This window comes from Callorhinchus milii, unplaced genomic scaffold (genome assembly GCF_018977255.1).
Source record: "Callorhinchus milii isolate IMCB2004 unplaced genomic scaffold, IMCB_Cmil_1.0 Scaffold1, whole genome shotgun sequence".
In the NCBI taxonomy this organism is placed as follows: domain Eukaryota; kingdom Metazoa; phylum Chordata; class Chondrichthyes; order Chimaeriformes; family Callorhinchidae; genus Callorhinchus; species Callorhinchus milii.
In genome coordinates, this window is record NW_024704742.1 from 129413686 (window position 1) to 129434956 (window position 21271).

At 40.7% G+C, this 21271-nt stretch overlaps 1 protein-coding gene across 1 annotated transcript in view; it reads left to right on the forward strand.

Annotated features, from left to right (window-relative positions):
• The window catches only part of LOC103181023 (probable E3 ubiquitin-protein ligase HERC1), a 123293-nt gene that overhangs the window by 69609 nt on the left and 32413 nt on the right, over positions 1 to 21271 (forward strand). The window contains exons 40-55 of the mRNA XM_007897212.2: positions 967 to 1124; positions 1525 to 1626; positions 2603 to 2816; positions 3473 to 3600; positions 4717 to 4949; positions 5864 to 6129; positions 10250 to 10302; positions 10815 to 11006; positions 11933 to 12104; positions 13064 to 13334; positions 13771 to 13984; positions 14368 to 14627; positions 15550 to 15677; positions 16703 to 16830; positions 17864 to 18070; positions 18978 to 19108. Coding sequence (XP_007895403.2) covers positions 967 to 1124; positions 1525 to 1626; positions 2603 to 2816; positions 3473 to 3600; positions 4717 to 4949; positions 5864 to 6129; positions 10250 to 10302; positions 10815 to 11006; positions 11933 to 12104; positions 13064 to 13334; positions 13771 to 13984; positions 14368 to 14627; positions 15550 to 15677; positions 16703 to 16830; positions 17864 to 18070; positions 18978 to 19108 — 2857 coding nt within the window. The remainder of the gene's footprint in view (positions 1 to 966; positions 1125 to 1524; positions 1627 to 2602; positions 2817 to 3472; positions 3601 to 4716; positions 4950 to 5863; positions 6130 to 10249; positions 10303 to 10814; positions 11007 to 11932; positions 12105 to 13063; positions 13335 to 13770; positions 13985 to 14367; positions 14628 to 15549; positions 15678 to 16702; positions 16831 to 17863; positions 18071 to 18977; positions 19109 to 21271) is intronic.

The following is a 21271-nucleotide window of genomic DNA, read 5'->3' on the forward strand; positions in this document are numbered from 1 at the left end:
GCTACATGAAGCAGTCTTGATGTTTGTTTTCCCCCTCAAAAAAAAAGTCTATTTGGATCTTTCTACTCAGGAGAATAAATATTCATCTCCCAAGTTTTTAGCATTTCTCACCTTAGTTTCTTTGGCATAATTCTATTTTTGTACATGGAGGATGAATAAATAAAGACCTATTGTCCACTTTTGATATCGTATTCCTTATTCTTTAAGTGAAACATCTCCACGTATAAAATTCCCTCTGGGCCCTCTACTTTGAAACTGCCAAATTTATGTATTTTAGTTTGTTTCATCTTTGCTTCATTGTGAGATCTGTAAGACTGTTGAGGGAAGAGGAGAACAATTTATGTAGGAGGGAAGATTTAATGTATGCCGAGGTTCCCACCAGCTAAAACTTTGAGAAGAGACAATGTCTGTAGTTCATCCTTTCCAATGGTGCCATCATATTGTTGTATGGGAAGGACAAAACTATTTTAAAGAATGAGGAAGATCATACTCCAGGTTGGAAGGAGCTTTTAGTTTGTCACAGTAATGTGATTTTCTTCTTACCTAGGATTTACTAAGTTTCCCCAAGTATCATCCATTGTGAATTGGATGGATGACTTTCTCTGCTAAAGTAACTTTGAAACTTGGGGCTAGTAAGTCTTGAAAAGCTACCCATGCAATACTGTCACTCTGATTTTCCTTCTGTGGAGAAATGAGTGGCCTCCATTCAATGCCGCCACGCGAGCATGGCACAGATTAAAATTGCTTGTCTCAACATCCCATGACTCTGAAATAGTTCACCAGCATACCAATAGGTCGCACTATCATGCTAGCATTAAAGAAACACTAAGTCTAGCTTATCATGTATTATTTTAAATTATAATAAACATTTGCAGTTTGAAAGTTCTGCTGAATTTTTGGTTTACCTGTGCATGTGTTGTCTATAAATTGTTTAGTTCTGCACTGACATAAGTTTCTTCCTTATAGACAAATGGTTTTTGTGCGATTTCCCTCACTTTCTGGATTGCTGAACAACCCTCTGTTACTCCCTGGGTTGAATGTGGTATCCACCACCTCTGATGATGGTGAACAAAGAAACTATTTTTCATATCCTCCTGCTTCTACCAGACAGCATAGTTCTCCTGGTAAGATGTTGTTCAAAAAATCAATAATAATAATTGCATTTCATTGCATAATTGCAGCGCCTTATCAGGTTTTGTAGACCACAGCACAACAGTTTGCATTTATATGGCACTCCTCACCCAGGGTAGTGTCCCAGAGCGCTTAGAGCATGATGTCAAGCCAGGGGAGATAGGAGAGATCGTAGGCACGGTCGAATAGGAAGGTCTTTAGTTGCGACTTGAAGATGGGGAAAGAAGGTACAAGGCGGACGGGGGATAGAGGAAGAGTTTTCCAGAGTTTCGGAATATATTGTAAAGTGGATTGACTGCAGTTTTGTGAGTGAAACGCAGCAGTCAGTTGCTTTAAAAAAAACTCAAATTTCTGTTCGAGACAAATCCAATGCCATTTCTTTCATTTCAATAGATTCCAGAAGCGATCCTCCTGAGCATCCACCTCCTGTTGCTGTCCCCTTGCTTGAAATGGGCTTTTCTCTAAGACACATCTGCTCAGCAGTTGATGCTGCAGGTACGCAGAAGTGTTTTGTCATAAACTGGTAATGCCAGGAACCCAAATAACCTACATCGGATACTGTTGCTACCTTAGATAACGTATGCATACTGTTATTGCAAATACTTTTTCTTACATTATAATCTTTAACAATTCATATTGGAAAATGAGCGCCAAACCTTACGTTTTTGTTAGGATGTTGGAAGATATCCCTGTAGTTGAACCTAGTATTAAAATCCTTGTGTTTCACAATGATCTGTGTTATCAGCATTTTGGGCTTTATCATACACTTGTAAAGTGTTGATTATAATTTTATCTTCCCTCAGCACTCCTTGGTCCTTTGAGGTTTGGATATTTTGGCGTGACTGTAGTGTTGCTACTTTCTTTCCTTTGGGAACCCTTTTATTAATAAGAGTTTGATGCTTGCAGCAAAATAATTCTGGGGCGAGAAATGAAGGAAACGTTCATAATTCCTGAATGTTTGATCAAAACAAGCAGTTGCAATAACTATTTAAAGATTTAACATCTTCTGAGTAAATTCTGCTTCTGGGCACTTCACTGTCAATCTAATATTGTTCCGATTTAGTTGTATCATCTCAAAGTGCTTCAAAGTAATTACTGTAAAGCATATTGCCATGACAAGTGTAAGCCACAAACAGCCATGACATGGATGGTAAAATAATCTGGAAAGATTTTGGCCAGGGCACTAGAAGAAACTCCCTTCTCTTTAGCAATAGTGTCATGCAATCTTTAATTTCTGTTATATGAGCAGAAGGGACTTTAATTTAATTTCTCATCCGATGATAGTACAAACCTCCTCAGAACTATAGCATCAACTTAGCTCAAGTAGAGTTCCACTGTGGGCCTTAACCCCACAATCTTGGGGCCAAGAGGCAATAACATTTCTACCAAATGAGCCAAACTGGGGTTTAAGGCTTACTATTTAACTGTCCTGGATTATAGTTATCATTTTTCACTAATTTTCTATTTCCAGGAGTTTCTGGGGATGCAGATCCACAATCAATCGAACAACTGGCCAGCTGGATGCTGGAACATCCACTGACAGAAGAACAGGAAGTAATTGTCTACTCCTCAGGAAATCTAGACCATGGTTTGGATACACCCATGGAGTCCGAGGTTATAGTGCATAATCAAACAGCTGCCCTCGTGTCTCCTGGAGATGTTGACAGGGAAGATACAATTGAAGGGTAGGCATCAAGTGTGAAGAAAGTTGATTAAACATTTAAGCATTCTTAAAAAACAATCTGCCCATTTCAGCTAAGTACCACTTGGGTCAATTTCCCAAGAGGCGAAAGATGGAGAGATTGAAATCCAGGACTAGAGAGAGAGATGCACACACAAACACAGGAAGATGGGTAAAGGTAGAGAGAGATCCACACAAAAATACAGGGAAACAGGTGAAAATTAGAGACACACCAAGACTGAGGTGTCCATATTATTTTCATGTCTACAGAATAATCGGGCAGTACCAATTGGCCTCTCTCCCATTTAAATACAATATTAAATCAATTTCAATTTGACTTGCTAGCACTGATGTGTACTGATATGATAGAACTGATGCGGTGAATTCAATGGGACTTGCAAGATAACAAAGAATCCAGTTGGAGGCAACACTGTGATTTCTGAATCACGACCAGTTAGCTTTTTGAGACTAAACTGATTATTGTTTCCCAATTCGTTCATTCTGCTCATTTTTGATTTAGAGGAAGATGAAAGTAATTTGACATTAGTATATTTAAAGTTTGCACCTTTTTAAGTATTTGCTAGAAATTGTCATTGCTATTTTGATTTAATTGTTTCTTGTTTCATTCCCCCCCCCCCCCCGCCCATCAATTCCACACAGAACTACTAATGGTTTGGATCAGGTAGAGAGAGGAAACTTCATAGATGTACATTTGACTAGAAATAGGCCTCCACCTGCTCGAAGACACAGAGGAAACCAGGGACAACGATCTTCATTCAGAAGAGCTGGTGAGCTCTAGTTAGCTACCTTAATTTGTGGCTGTGGTTGATTATACCTGACATTCGGTAAGGAGTTGCCAGGAGTATCAAAAGTGCCTCATTAATGTAATATTTGGCAATACAAATGTCTCGTGTGAAAGCAACAACATTGAGGGTTAAATAAATGTCATTCATAATGAGGCATTAAACTGAGGTCCCATCCACCTGTTTAGATGGACACTAATGATCCCCTGATACTATTTGAGAAGGGAATTTCTCCCGGTTTCTTGGTCAACAATCCCCCAGATTAAAATTAACATTAGTCATTCACTTCATGGCTGTTTGTGGCACATTGCTGTGTGCAAATTGGCTGCTGAGATTGTCTACAAAATACACAGTCACTACACTTCATAGTATAATCCTCAAGCATTTGAGACATACCACCTGATTAGGTGCTATGTCGCATGCAGGGACTATTACCTTTAATATTATAAAATGGTGCAATGGTGTTGGAGCTTTTCAGTTTGATTTGAAGGCAGCTCAGACTGATGAAATTCTGCCCTCTGATAGTTGGAGGACCTCTATTTGAGATGAGTTTCAGCAGTCTGAGCTGGTTCCATGAGCATCTGAGTCAACTTCACAGAAGTACCATAATACAGCAGTAATTGACACTAAATCGGGCTGTCTCAGATCATTAACTGTGTCCAATATTTTGAGTAATGTGCTTGGAATTATAACCCGTTTCACTTTTGACTGAGTGCAAGGAAGTTTTGTCAAGGTAGAATCCAGGATTCTTCGATTGTTTGTTATTGACACACAATACAGAGAATAACATGATTCCATTCCCAGATTCACATTGCTCATCATGACGAGCCCCCAAATCACTAATTTCAAGTGAAATAAATAGATTGACCTTGAGATGCGGTTAACTTTTACCAAATAGTATTTTATCTATAGAATCAAAACCTGAATTCTATTTTATGTCAATGTTTCAAGTTATTTCTATTAATAACCAGTTTCTAATTGTATATAATGTAAACAACATATCACTTTTTAATAATCATGTATTGCTTTACAAAAGAACAGAGGAAAGTTAAACACTTGTATCTCTCGTGGATAACTAATCAAAATTCATGTTTCACAAAGGTTCCAGATCCCCTCAGCTGGTGCAGCCATCATTAAGGAGGGAGCCAGGGACTGCAGGGTGGCAGGAGGCTGATGCCATGTCTGATCGCAATCTGGAGGGAGAACTGGAGCTGTGCTTTTCTGAGGACCCGCTATCAGAAGGTTCTGTTGAAGATATGTTCCCTTCTGAATGTGCTACTGAAAACGAGACTCAAGGCATTTGGTTATCTGAGATGATGGACTGGCCAAACATGGTAAGCCATAAATGATTCATTCGTTTGTCCATTTAATTCCTTTCCACTCCTTTCCCCTATCTGTTAATTTATGCTCACTTTATAACAACATAATAAAATTAGTGTGTGTATACCTGCAGAATTGTTTATATATTGAATTAAAGCCATTTTGTATTTTCTTTTAACAAAGAATATTTTTTATGATGAGTAATTGCAGTTTGTTTAAAATGCAGCAATGTAAACATTGTTTTTTTTCTCCATCAGTATGTTGTTAGGCTTGGTTAGCACACTTGTGTCCATTTGCTTTTAGGAACAATTGCAGTTAACTAAATATTTCAGCATTGTGGGAATGAGCCCCCTGTGACACTCCAAACACAAATGTACTCTCAAATCTACTTTCAGCATTACTTCACCTTAACCTTTTATAGTTAAAAATGCTTGTTCCACACATCTGAGTTTGGGGGCAGGGAGGGAATCTAGTAATTCTACTGCTGGGAAGAATCCAAATACACATAGAAGGAAAAGTTCCCATACACATCAATGTTCATTGAAACATGAATGAAAATAATGTCAGCAGGAAGCGAGTGTAAACATTTTAACTGAAATCATAGTGCCAACACTGATCACTAATGTATATAGATACGGAAGGATTCATTAAGTCAAAAGTGTCGCTCGATATTTCGGGCTTTGAATTCTAAACTTTTTGATAAATGTGCTATAGATATAAAACCTTCACTGATACGTCTAGTGTTAAATATTGGTAATTTCCAGTTAATCTGAATATACAGCAACAGCATTGGTACTTTTGTAACCTTTACATTTACTAACTGTGTGAAATGTTGAGAAAATGCATTAAAATTGAAGGCATAAATAAGGAATTTGTAGGTTTTATTGTATTATTTTAAACTTATAAATTGCTTTATGAATTCAATTAGTGCCAAGATAGCTCAGAGGCAGAGGAAGTAGTCGTTTGTGAACTATGTGATACTCATACATTGCAATTCAACAATCACATGAAGAGACATCACCCCGGTTGTGGAGAGAGTGCAGGCCACATGGGATATCGCAGTAACGGGGCTTATGTTGACGGCTGGTTTGGAGGAGAGTGTGGCACAGGGAGTCCCTACTACCTGATGTGTAGCAGTTGCCGTGCAAAATATCTGGCAGAGAAACCTAAAAGCAAGCCAATCAAATTAAATCGGTAAGCATCATCTGCAATATGTTTGAGCCTGTGTTTGTACTGAAGTAGAGTGTTATAAAGTACAGCTGCAGCAAGACATCAACTTTTGTCATACACTTTGAGGCTTATTATCTAACATCCATTGTGATGCCGACAGAGTTGTCATATTGTATAGAACCGATATTTCAACTCTGGCACAAATGGATTAAGTCATCCTTATCAATTCCACTGGGCTTGATTGGTGTTTACTGTACAAGAAATTGGTTTCCTCTACAGCTCTGCCAATTAGGTCTACACTGAGCGATTATGAGATCTGTAGAACACTGAAATTGTAAGCAAAACTATTAGATCAGACTCACTCTGGGATTTTTATTGGTCACTTTTTTAAAAATAAATTACCATTCATATGGGCCTGTATAGGTTAGATATGATTACCAAGGCGATGGATATTTGTACGGATAGAATGTTACAGAATTCATGCTCTAGACAACATCATAGTCGCTGTTTCCTCTCAAGAGTTTTAGTGTTGACAGTAACACAATGAACATTTCTACCTTCCACCGTTAGGCTAAGAAAAATTATAAATATTGCTTAAAATGCAAATGTATTCTCTTGAATTGCTAAGAATTGAACCTAAATCTCACTGTCTTTCAGTTCCTGCTTCCCACAATGTGTTCATAGAATCATAGAATTCTACAGCACAGAAGGAGGCCATTTGGTCCTTCATGTCTTTGAAAAGAGCTTCCAAATCAATCCCTCTCTCCCCGTAGCCTTGCAAACTTGTCCTCCCCAAATAATTATCTACTTCTCTTTTAAAAGTTGTTATCAAATCAGCTTCCACCCCCTTTCAAGCAATGCATTCTAGATCCGAACAACTCGCTGTGTGAAAACATTTCTCCTCACCTCCCCTCTGTTTCTTTTAACAACTGTTTTAAATCGGTGTCCTCGGGTTACCGACCCACCCGCCAGTGGAAATAGTTTCTCCTTGTTCACCCTATCAAATCCCCTCATAATTTTGAAAACTTCTATAAAGTCTCATTTTAACCTTCTCCAAGGAGAATAATCCTAGCTTCTCTAGCCTCTCCTGATAACTGAAGTCCCTCATTCCTGGTAAATCTCCTTTGTATCCTCTCCAATGCCTTGACATCCTTCCTAAAGTATGGTGCCCAGAACTGAACACAGTCTCCCGCTGAGGCCTAACCAGTGTTTTATAAAAGTTCATCATAACTTCTTGACTTTTGTATTCTATGCCCCTATTTATAAAGCCTAGTATCTCATTTGCTTTTTTAACAGCTTTACCTACCTATCCTGACACCTTCAAAGATTTACTTATATGAACACCCAGGTCTCTCTGTTCCTTCACCCCTTCAAATTCTCCTTACCTATCGCATCCCCCCACCCCTAAGCCCTCCCCCACCTTCATCCCCAACATCTCCACCCTCCTATCTTCCCTCTCCTTCTGCTCCGAACACCTCCTTATCCTAGGCGACTTCAACCTTCACTTCAGCCCCTCTGCTGACTTCTTCTCCCTTATCTCCTCCCTCAATCTCTCCCTCCACATCCACTCTGCCACCCATGTCCGCGGTCACCCTTTCGACCTGGTGATCACTCGGGGCCTCACCGTCTTGGACCATCACTTCATCTCCCTTACCTCCTCAATTTCTCTCCCCACTGCCACCGAACCTACCTCCATCTCCTACCACCCCTGGAAAAAATCAGAAACCTCCCTCTCAGCTTGGAGTTATCTGAACTCCTTCCCCTCTGGGCTTCCTCCTGCAATGACCTATCCTCCTCAGTCACTCTTCTCGACAGCTCCCTCTCCTCCACTCTCGATTTCCCATGCTCCCTTCTCTTCCTGAACCTTCTCCTATTCACTCCTAAGTCATTATGGTACACCAGCCAACTCCATTCCTTAAAGCACAGTGTGCCGCTGAACCCACCTGGCTTAAATCAAACTTAACGGTCTATCGGCATATCCGGCTGGACCTTATCAAATCCTACCCCTCTGCCCTCGCCTCCTCTAAATCGTCATTCTACTCCAAGACAATCTTGGAGCCCAAGGACAACCCTAGGCTCCTCTCCATCACCAACCTGCTCCTCCGCCCACCCTCTCAAGCTTCGCCCATCCTCACTTCCAATTCAAACTGTGAGGCGATGCTGGGCTTCCTCGACTCCAAAATTGAGGAGATCCGCTTAGCTGCTTCTGCCCTTCCGTTTACTATACCCTCCCCATTTCCCCTCCCACCCCAGCCCCTACCCATCCCTCCCTCTATATCTTTGAACCCGTCTCCCACTCCTCTCTCACCTCGACTATAACCCACATAAAACCGACCACCTGCTCCCTCATCGCCATCCCTACCCTTCTCCTTGCCTCCCAGCTACACTTCCTTACCCCTCTACTCACAGACGTCATAAACCTCTCCCTGGAGAACACTGGTAATGTTCCCATCCCATTAAATACGACTGTCATCACATCTATCCTTAAAAAACCTTCCCAGGACCCATCTCTACTCTCAAACTACCTTTCCTCTCCATCTCCAACCTCACTTGCCTATCCAAGGTACTGGAATGAGTTGTTGCTTCCCAGCATCACTCTTCCTCTCCCGCCACACCCTTCACGAACCACTCCAATCGGATTTCCGTACCACCCACAGCATAAAAGCAGCCCTGGTCCATCTGCAACCAGGGCTCCCTCTGCCTCCTCGACCGCCTTAACCGCTCTGTTGCCTTCGACACCGTGGACCACTCTATCCTCATCCGCCGCCTCTCCTCTCACCTCAACCTTCACGGCTCTGTCCTTGACAGGTTCAAATCGTACCTCTCACACCACCTCCACTTCATCTCCACAAACGGTTTCTCCTCTGGCCCCCACACCGTCTCATGCAGTGTTCCTCAGGGCTCTTTCTTTGGTCCCCTCCTCTTCAATATGTATATGCTCCCTCTTGGTGACATCATCCTCAGACATGAGATCAATTTCCATATGTATGCGGATGACACCCAACTGTACCTCTCTGCCTCCACTCTTGACTCCAGGACCACTGCTGTCAGACATCAAGTCCTGGATGAGAGCTAACTTTCTTCAGTTGAACGTCAACAAGACTGAGGCTCTTCTAATTGGCTCCCGTCAGCGTCTCCTCACCTCAGGCGCTGACAGCATCACCATCCATGATTGCATACTCCACCTTGCTAAGCCAGTCCAGAACCTTGGGGTCTTGTTTGACCCTCAACTGTCCTTTCTTGCCCACATCTGTGCCTGACCCGCTCTGCCTTCCCCCACTTCTGCAACATCGCCCGACTCCGCCACTGTCTCACTCCGCAGGCCGCCGAAACCCTCATACATGTTCTCATTACATCAAGGCTTGACTATGCAAACTCCCTGCTTGTCGGCCTCCCAACTCCTCCCTCCATAGGCTATAGATCATCCAGAACTCTGCAACCTTCTCCCAGATCAGGCTCCATGACCCTATCACCGCCATCCTCAACTGACTCCACTGGCTTCCCATCACACAGAGGATACAGTTCAAGATCCTGGTCCTCACCTGCAAAACCCTCCATGGTCTTGCTCCCCCTACCTCTACAAATCTCCTAACCCCCTACCATCCTGCTCGCTCCCTCCGCTCAGCGACCAGGCCTTCTTCCACTCGTCCCCCACCCGCTGGAACTCCATTCCACAGTCACTCCGCCTCGCCCCCTGCTTTTCCACCTTGAAGACTCGTCTCAAGACCCTCCTCTTCAACCGTGCTTTTGATCTCCCTGCTTCCCCAACTGCCCTCCACCCTCCCTGATTCCGACCTCCAGCTCGGGTCCAAAACTCTTGACTGTGCAGCCCCTTGGGATGTCCTCGCAATGTTAAAAGCACTATACAAATGTCATTGTGTTGTTAAGATTGTACCATCTTATATTATCTTATATTGCCTCTCTTCATGCTTGGTCCCAAAATGCATCACTTCAGTGGATTTGCATTTTAAATTGTTTTTGTGACTTATTGACTTAATTCTGATGGGAAGAAATGCTTTTCATTCATTCACTGAAGATGGATTTTTGATGGGCAACCCACTTTTCAAATCAAATTATAATTGATTACAATCCCATCATCAAATGAATCTCAGTAATATATCAAGAATACTTTCTTTCCTTGTAGAATAAAAGGATTGGCGCCCGATTTAATCAGCAAGCATGAAAATAATTTTGAAGGTAGGTTGTTAAAATATTTGTATACAATTCTAAATGTGTAATTGAAATCATCTTTTTAACATGCAAAATGCTAATCGATCACATAAGCACTTGGATCCTTATTTTGTTTCTCTTCTTTTGCTTGGGTTTGGGAGGATTATTACTTTTGTTTTGTTTTTGCAATTTGAATAGATTTTCATTTACACAGTATTTTGTAGCTTTCTTTGCCATTAAAGCGCGGTCACTATACGTTGTATCAATTCTTGTGAAACCTGACGTGAAATGCACATTATCAAATGCAAAAAAGTAAAGATTATTCTTTCTTAGCTTCTTTGTGGATTCATTATAATGCAGATAGTAGATAGTGTATAGCAACAAATTTAATAACACACTATACTGATGTGCAGTATGTAAATCAATAATTAATTATAGCCCAGCTGCATATTATTGATTCTTATGTTAATACCTGTTATTTTTTTACAGAGTATATTATTTGCATAAAACTCTGTTTTCTGTGCATTTGTATTTCACAGAGGAATGGGACATGTTAGATACTGAAGAAAAGGAGCGACTTACAGGACTGGAAGACTTTGCTGTGTTAGCTGCACCGTTGGGATTGAACGACAGCAAATTGATTCCCGATTCAGTCCAGTTCCCTGATCATGATCCTCTTGGAGCATCAGTAACCAGGGAAAGCAACACGGAGGACAGTCTTTTAAAGAAAGGTAACACAGCTGTGTTAACCTGTTTTGTTTTGGAAGTAATGAGTCATGTTAAGTGTATAACCAACGCAGCCCAAACCCTCATCCACGCCTTTGTCATTTCCTGGCTGGACTATTCCAATGCCCTCCTCGCTCCCCAGCTCCACCGTACACAAAATTCAATGAATCCAAAACTCTGGCGCCCAGATACTCACCCGCACAAAACTCCGAACCTCACCACGCCAGTCCTTGCCAGGCTCCACTGGCTACCAATTACCAAACGGATCTATTTCAAAATCATCTCACTCATTTTCAAATCCCTTTATGAACTCAGATTCTGTTTGATGTTTACTTATTTAAGAAAGGATGTACTCGCCTTGGAGGGGGTACAACGTAGATTCACTAGGTTGGTACCAGGGATGAGGGGGATGAGTTATGAGGATAGGTTGAGCAATTTAGGCCTATATTCTCTAAAATATAGAAGGATGAGAGGTGATCTTATAGAAACCTATAAGATTATTAAGGGGCATGACAGAATAGATAGTGGGAGACTTTTTCCCCTGGTTGGAGAAACTATAACCAGGGGCCACAGTCTTAAATTTAGGGGTAAGCCCTTTCACACTGAATTGAGGAAAAACTTCTTCACTCAGAGGATAGTGAATTTATGGAATTCTCTACCGCAAAGGGCTGTAGATGCTTAGTCCTTGAACATATTCAAGACTGAGATTGATAGATTTCTTGTGGATAAGGGATTAAGGGATATGGGGATAAGGCGGGCAAGTGGAGTTAGAATAGATCAGCCATGATCTTATTGAATGGTGGGGCAGGCTACAGGGGCCGAATGGCCTACTCCTGCTCCTAATTCTTATGTTCTTATGATGAAGGCCTTGAGTTTATTTTGTTTTCATAAATAAAATTGATGCTTTATTTTAATGTCCTTCCTTTGTTAGGTTTAACAGGTGCTGAAGAGAAGATGTGCTCCAGACTGACTTTAGGGGAACAAGCTGCTTCTCTCCGGGATACACAGGAAAGAATTCTTGCTCTCCAGCGTATCACAATGGCAATGCAAATTCTTTTAGCACACACCATGGTTATGAAGGCTTTGTCATTGATTTCTGTGAGGTATGTCTAGCTATGCAGACCATTTTGATCATTCCATTTGTCAGTTGTTTTGCATATTTTTTTCTTTGCACCCATGTTCTTCAAGCCATTTAACAGTATATCCTTTGAAACACGTTGAAATGTTCTCCTGACATGAAAGGCCCTATATCAAATCAAGGATTATTATAAGAACTACCGACAATATGCATCAGATAAACTGAGACTGGTTGACACCTAAAGATGCCAACTTTAGACTATGAAGATTTACATTTTATAATTTCTGTTTACAACTTCTGGAGGCCCAACATCTTCCCCCAGAGGTGGGCAACCTTTTGTTGGTGCCAGAGAACAAAATAGGAATCTGAGTGGACCAAATATCTTCTTTTTTGGAGGGCAAGTCAAGCTTAATACAGTGGTTGAGAGAATTAATTATATTTATTAATGCACAACTCTATCGTGATTGTTCTATTTATACAAGACTGGAATATTTTTATTTTTTTTACACGCACGAGGTTTATTTAGTAAATAATTAGAGGAAATAATTGTTGTGAAGATTTCCTGTTGAGCAAAACTTGAAACAAATTATTTCCCTGGTTTAAATAAGGTACTGTAATGACGGTCTAGTTTTCAATAACCTAAAATTAATGATCCCCACATTGAGATTTTCCTGGAGGGTAATTGACCAGTGAAGACTCAATGGTACCAGTCTGGATTTGATTGACCAAATAGCTTCTTTTTATGGTATAACCTTCTATGATTCTACATCCTGGAAGACTTGCCTGTCTGTGGGTTGTGAGAAAAGGCATTATATGTATCAAAAAGCCAACAAGAAATCCACAAGACTTTGTAAATCTTTGGTTTGCTTCTTCTACTATTTGCATAAAATGAGTTACCAATGATAATGATTTTGAAAAGATATGAAAAATGCTAATGAAAGTGTTAATGTTTTACCTTCTTCTGGTCAAAATATACTTCTACAGTGGATCAGTATGCAGTCAGTCCAGTGGCCTGGAAGCACTTGGGTTAACAGATATCCGTGTCTTGGTTCGATTAATGTGCCTTGCAGCAGCAGGAAGAGCTCAGTTGACAAATGTTGGAACTGGACATTTATATTCAAGCAGTCATTTTCGACCTGAAAAAGGATCATTGTGGAATACCAGCTCTTCTTTGACTTACATGAGTTCTGCGATTGGCTGTCTCGTGGCAAACAGTCCCACTGCTTACAGAGCTTTAGTTGATGTCTGCACTCAGGTAAATTGAGGATTGAAATCAGTCGTTTGAAACCTTGATGATTTGATGCATTTGTTTAAAATGAACTGATATAACGTTAACCCAATGACACCCAAAGTGACAATGAAAATGTCTGGCAAAATGCTCAAGAAAATACAGTTCAGTCTTGTTTTATTGCTTGTTCTTTGTATTGAGCCCATTATGTATCATACAATATACTGTATTTGTCAGTCTGCTGCTTTCATTATTAAGCACNTTTTTTTTAATATAATTTGGTAAAAAGTAACTCTGAGTAATCTCTGTGAATAATTTATCTGCATCATTTTGATTTGCATGCTTTTTTTTATGTAAAGAAAAGCTTTGTTCCAAATGACGAGTAAACAAGCTAAGTGTTGGATCTGTGTGAGGTTTCTGTATGTTTTTTTAAATTGACTCGCAAACCATTTTTTTCTCGAAGGATTTGATTGCTGCTGCAACAGGCCTAAATATAGGTGCAATTCGTGACATACAGCAGAAGAACAAGGTGCTTCACCTTTTCCACAGACCAGTAAAAGACAACAAACCTTCTGGCTCTCCCAACTTTCTGGTAACTCAGGCACTTGTAGCGCTGCTAACAGAAAAAGGTTTCCGGCATCAATCGAATCGTGACAAAGAGGAGGCAGATCCCAAAGGTAAAAAAACATAAATTAACTGTGATCTATGTGTTTATTTTTAACATTCATTAGTTGAATTCAAGACTGTAAATGGTCGTCAAAGCTATATTTGTGCCATTGAAGAGTTTAGAGGACATTAAGTGCTTACAATACTTTTAATTCCAAATTATTTTAAAAAGTGGGCTTTTTAAAAAAATGCTAGAAAAGATACTTATCAAATCTTCACCAGCCAAATAAATTTACAGTCAAACCTGTTAAAGCAACCACCTGCTATCAACAACCATCCTGGAACAATCCCAAGCAATTTTCAATAATAAACCACTTCTATTCAGGAATCGCCTGTCTAATGCAACCGGTGGCCACTCTTTTGTTAAACCATCTTCTCATTGTTGCCTTTGTAGATGCTGCTCCAAATACTTCCCCACCTGCTTATCCTTATTCATCACCACAAGTAGGACCCTTAGAACTGGCAAATGCACTTGCAGCATGTTGTCTATCTGGAAGATTAAGTTCTGGGCATCGCCAGTGGGCTGCACAACAACTCCTGCAAGCCTTGTCTACATCTGAGAGGTACAACCAATACAGGCCTCAAACCTACGCAGACCTGGCCGGGGACTTACGGAAATGTCCTACTGTTAAGCTGGAAGCACATGAAAACAGGGTAATTTTTAAAAATGTATTTCAATTGATTGAATGAAACTGTGGCCAATAAGAACAGTGACAGATAACGTGAAGTAAAAATTAAACGCTGAAAGGTAGAAATGGGGAAAAAGAGACTGGGTGTTGCACTAGGTTAGACTACGGTTTCTAGATAGAAATTTCCCTCATTTTGCTAGCTTTGAGTACTGTGAAAGTCTGGCTTGTATTTCTTAGTAAATTTCTTAGTAAATACCAGCCCCTAATTTGACAAATCGTTGTCATATAGGATGTGGATGTGACCTTTGTGCAATTGAGACTTCTCAGGTTGGTGTCTAAAGTATGTTGTTCAGGTAGAGGAGAGAGTGCTTTTTTTTTCATCTAACTTGTACTTTATAGGTGGGGAGATCTTGATATTGACTTGGTGTCACAAGAGTGAGAATATTATGCACTTACCACATATTCATTTACCTTGATGAGTGTAAGTCTTGAAATCTATGATAATATATGTTTATATAAATATATATTTTGAAATGAATGAAAATTGGGGAGGAGAGAAAAGGGCAGAATAAAATAAAAAGCAGGAAAGTCATAAAATAGCAAAAAAAAAGTATTAGATGTTTTATCTGGTAGTTATATTAAAGGCCTAACAATTTGCAAGTAGTAATAGTAAGCCTTGCATTTGATGTAGCACCTTATCACATCATTGAGACGTCTCAAAGCCCTTCACAGAATATACTGTAAAGTGACTTGTAGGTGAAATGAGTGTTAAGTGCCAGATAAGGATATGAAACTATCCCTCCAGTGTACTCTGCAATTTGAAAATAATGATTAAGGTGGTTTGAAGAATATTTTAAAGAAGTTAATTTCTAACTGGCTGACAGTTACATTAATTAATTGTTTAGAAACGCAATACAATCATAATGTTTGTTTTATTTCAAAAACAGGTCACAAGTTCTTGCTGGTCAGATAACAAAGGTCTGTTGGCCACAAGTGCCCTGGATGGAACCATTCGACTTTGGAGTATAACAAAAAACACATTTGCTCTGATACAGACTGTTTGCTTTAAATCATGGTAAGTGAAGCTATACACAGTGTATTGTGGCATTTAGTCTTTTTGTTTAAATCTTTTAGTGCTTTCTCCAGTGCTGTTGGCACCTCCATGCATGAGAAAGATCAGAGGCAAGCAAATGCTCCATCTTTCTGTGCCAAAATTGCATTCTGAAAGCTCACACAGCAAATCAGGGAAATGTGGAGCAGACATCAAATATCAGGGCTCCACTTCAACGCAGGAAGATCCAGATAATGTGTGTGGGCACCTACAATTGTTTAACTCGAGAAGAAGTTGGTTAGGCTGCACCTGGAATATTGTGTGTGTTTTTGTGTAACGCACTATAGAAAAGACATTCGAACTTTGACACGGGTGGAGTGTAGATTTACAAGGATGATGCAAGGGGTGAGAGGATATAACTGATCACAGTTTGGAGATGTTGGGATTCTTCTCATTGAGGTAAAGAAGGTTAAGTGGTGAAAAGCAGAGGTGTTTAAGATAAGAAATGCCCTCCGACTGCCTCACATGGTTCTGTGTTTGATGTGTTTCTGCTCTAATCATGGAATCAGGAATTGAATTATTTCTAACAGAAGTCGCTGGGAACACTCAGCAGGCCAGGCAGCATCTATGGAGAGAGGAAAGTGAGTTAATGCATCAGGTCAGTGACCTTTCCTCAGAACTGCTCATCTGATGAACGTTCATCGACCTGAATCGTTGACTCACTCTCCTCTCTCCAAAGATGTTGCCTGATGAGTATTCTCAGCGACTTCTGTTCTTATTTCAGTTTTCCAGCTTCTGCAGTATTTGGCCCATTACGTTGTTTCTAAATGTTTTCCCTTTAAAAATTGCCCATGAGTTTGTGAACGGTATCAAAGTAAAGAACTTGTGTGTTAAGAAATGAATTTAATATTTTGATTTCCACAAGCACTTCATGATTTATCTATGAGGGGCAAGCCTCGAAGTTTGAACGGTATATGAATTGAAAGAACTGCTTGATAAATTTAGCAAAATACTAGAAAAACATCTGTTTCCTTTCATGATGTTGTCAGTGAGGAATCTGACAAAATTCCAGGCACACCTACTAGTGACTTCAATTTGTCGGCTGTATACTGGAGTGCAAGTGGTGAGTTCCTGGCAACGTTTCAAGACCGAATGGTCAACATACTAGTGGTGAATGGTAAGAAATGCATTGTTTTACACTTACCAATCTATTGATAAAAAAATTCTGTCTTTTAGTTTTAAGGCATCCATGAATTAATTGGAGCAAATAAGTTCCAACCATTCCCAAAAAGCTTAAAGCAGGGAAATTCATTGTTAAGGTGAGCGTGCTGATGCTGTATATTTTGAATAGCCATTAGTTGCCCTTGAGAGCCGCTCAGAATATTCAATCAGCAGACATCGCTTTCATCTCTGCCACCTATATTCACGCTCCACTCAGATCGATGTGTGTCCCTTTTGGTAACACTGCCTGTCCTTGTGATATATGTTTCTTCCTCCTTGAAAAAAGAACTACCCACCAAGTAGTTTAGCCCACAAAATGTACAGTCAATTCATTTTACAGTATATTCTGTGACATGCTTTAGGACATCTCGAAGACATGATAAGTCGCTATATCAAATGGAAGGATTTTATTAAAGTTGATCTTTCTTTTAGGAAGCTAATCTGTGCATAATTCTATTGATATTTTGACATTAGCTCTAATCGTACCTATTCTCTCCATCATTCTTAGAACTGTATCAAATATAATTGAATGGGTTTAGGTTTTAATGACAAAAGCCTGTTTGAAGTACACAGTAAAATTTGATGAATTGCCTTCATGAATTAATTACTTTATGTCTTCTCAAAGTGCTTCACACAGTTTTGCCTTGAAGTCAAATGACTTGTGTAGGTAAATACTCCAGCTAAATCTGCACCAACAATATGGCACAAATGATAACAAGATTAATGATCAATTAAGATCAATTTCAGATAGCAGATACATTTCCTAATGCTTGAAATATTACCAAGAGATCATTAATATCTTCTAACAATCTAGTGGCGCTTCTATTTATTATCTCCTTGTACTTGTACTAGTGCATACGGATCAATTGTGGCAATTTTGACTGTGTTACATGTTGAAATAAGATACAACATTATGTTAGCAGTAAACATCTAAATTTTACAGATTATTTTTATTCCATTTTTTTTCCCTGCCAATATTGTTTCCAAAGGGAACCAAATCCAGACAAAGCCTCAACATTCGTGGGTAACTGCTTTGTCCTGGGCAGATGTTCAGGCACCATTTCTAAGCACAGGCAACAGTAGACATGTTGAGATTCTACTAGTGGGTCGACTGGATGGATCACTCAGCTGTATTGAAGTCACAGAAAGTTCCGGTTATGATACCATTGACTTGGTGCATTGTCAGAGGAAAGATGGTACGTCCTAACGATGGCAGCTTCTCATAATGAAAGTACCATCTCAACATTTGTGTTGATGTTTTTTTATTTCATTTGTTTTTAAAAAAGTCGCTCCTATTGTGCATAATCTCTTACGGTTAACTAACCCTGTTGCAATAACCTGCTGAAACAAATGAGTGGATTTAAACCGGGAAATGTTGTGCGGAGAGTTGGACAAGCTTTGATTTTTCTACGTTTCCCACTTTTATCTCTGTCCGAACAATTCTGCAGTTGCCAATGCAATTAAGTGGCTGATCAGAGGCATCTGCCAATGTAAATAGCTACTAGTGCTGGCCAATTGCATTCTCGTTTTCTCACGCTGCCTGAGGAGAAGTGCCTGCCCTTCATTTGGCTCCTTGCCTTGTCTGTGATCCTGCGATTACGGCGTCTGGAATTTTGTTACCAGTCTATAGTTTAATGTTGGTGTTTCAGCACACCATGCTGCCTTGCCAAAAACCTTTTTTAACTATGAACTCAAAATACAATACAAAATCACAATTGTACAGCGCCTTTCACATCGGGAGAACATCCCAAGGCGCTGGACAGTCAGGGATGTAGAAGAGGAGGATCTTGAGACGTACCTTGAAGGCAGGCAAGGAAGAGTGCAAGGCGAAAGGAATGTGGGATGCAGTTCCAAAGGGTGGGGACAAGAGGCTGAAGGCTCAATCGCCAATGGCGGGGTAGGTCAAGCGGGAACGTGGAACAGGCCACAGCCTGCTGAACGGAAGGAGCGGACAGCTGACAAAAATGTTTGATGGAGACACTCGTGTAACCCCTTTCACCACTAGTAAAGATAAAGTTTTTAAGCCATAGATGTCCAGCCTATCATAATTATGCACAGTTTAAAAACTCATGTTAATGAGCATTTCTTAATATCTTTATTCAGTTTCTGTCCAATGCATTGCCTGGTTTAGCGAAGATAAGCCATTTGCGGTTGGATATTCTGATGGGAACATTTTGCTCGGAACAAAGGAATCGTATAGCACAGAGGAGCCGGTGGTTCTCAATTCATTTCAGGTATTACAGTCTTCACCATTTTGAACAATCATTCCTAAAATTATCAGAATGGAGTCAGGTGGAAAGGACTTTTTTTTTAAATAAAACAAATAACTATACACAATACCATTATTAATATTTAAAGGTGAAGTTTCTACATTTTACAAAATTAGTGTCTTAAGTGTTTTCAAAATGGAGAAATGGAATACATTTACAAACAAGAACAACTTGTGCTTATATAGCGCTCTCCACGCAGGGTAGCGTCTCAGAGCACTTAACGGTGGCGGAATCTGAGCTGATGGGGGGAGGTAACTTGAAAAGGAAGGTTTTCGGGCAGGACTTGACAAAAGGGAGAGGGGGGGCAAGGCGGAGGGATTGAGTGTTAGTTTCAGAGCGTAGTGGCTGAATGCACGACCTCCAATTGTGGAGGGTGCGAGGGACAAGGAGGAGGCTGGTGCCAGTCGAGCGGAGGCACCAGGTGGGGGATTGGGGAGTGAAGAGGTCAGAGAGGTAGGGAGGTGCCAGGGAGAGAAGGGATTTGAACACTAAAGTGAGGATCTTGAAGTCGATCCATTCAGTGATGGGGAACCAGTGGAGCCTGGCCAGAACTGGTGAGATGGGTGTGCGAGTTCTGAATCAGATGGATTTTTTGAATAATGGAGCTGGTAGACTAACAAGAAGTGCGTTTGAGTAATTCAAGCGGGAGGTGACAAACGCATGGACAGGGTTTCGGCTGCATTTGGGCTAAGTTATGGTCAGAAATGGGCAATGTGGCGGATGTGGAGGAAGGATGTCCCGATTAGGGATCAGATATGGGGGAGGAAGGACAACTGCGGGTCGAACCGGATGCCTAGATTGTGCACTAGTTCGGTGAGTCTGAGGGAGAGCCCAGGGAGGTTGAGGAGTTCAGATCCGCAGGAGTGAGGACGTTAACGGGAGCCAAGGAGTATGGCTCTGTCTTGTCCACATTCAGCTGCAGGAAGTTTATACTCATCCAGGCCCTGACGTCTGCCAGACAAACTGATAGAACATTGACGGATCTGGAGTCGATGCTGGAGGAGGCAAAGTGGATGTGTGTGTAATCCACATACATTACCACTAATACATTCACAGTAATATATTAAACAGTTCTTCCTAACCCTGCCCTCTACTTAATCTTCATGTTCCCCTTTGGTGACACCATCCACAGACAGGGCATCACTCTCATGTGTTACCCTGCGACTCCCAGCTCCACCTTTCTGTCTTTACTCTCGACCCACTGTTCTTCTAACAGCCTGCGTATTAGACATCAAGATCTGTATAAGCCTCAACTTTCTCCAACTCAGTGCTGACAAAATTAATATGATCCTGCCCCACTTCTGCCACTACCTCAGACCCAATAGTCAAAACTCATCCACGCTTTTGTCATCTTCTGACTCAACCCCCTGCTCTCCATCCTCTGCAGCTCCATCCTTCACAGATTCCAGATCACCCAGACCTCTGCTGCTCACATCCTTTCTCCCTCCAGGCTTTACTCCTCCGGCACCTTTATTCCCTGTTCATTGGACTTCAAGAACCGCTTCCTTATCTTCAAATGCTTCCACAGCTTTGCTGCATTCAACCATTGCGATCTCTTACACCAGGCAAACTTTTAATCAATTTAAGAACAGGAAATGCTAGACGAAAAAAAGACCAAGGTCCATTTAGTTTGCATGCACATAAGTACCGAACTGCCTACGTATTGTATCCCATAATGTTATTTCTTAATCTGTGGTTGAAGGAATCAATGTTTTGTGCTTCAACCATCTCCCTAGAGAGCCTGTCCCACAGGTTCACTATTCGCTCACTGAAATTGTGTTCCCTTAGATTGGTTCTGAATTTACCCTCCTTCAATCGCAGGCAATGTCCTATGCTTCTACTATTCTGGACTATTTGAAACAGCCTGTCATGATCTATACTTCTAGCCCCTTTAAAATGTTGAAGACAGCAATCATATTTCCTCTCAATCATCTATTTTCCAGGGTGAATATGCCCAACTTACTTAGTCGCTCCTCATAGTCCAGTTCCTCCATTCCCTCTCATTTTGGTTGCCCTCCTCTGCTTCCTCTCAATTTCTCCCATATTCTTTTTGTCCTGCAGCGACCAGAACTACACAGTATTCACCAATGATTTATTTTAAGTGCGGTCTCACCAATAATTTATACA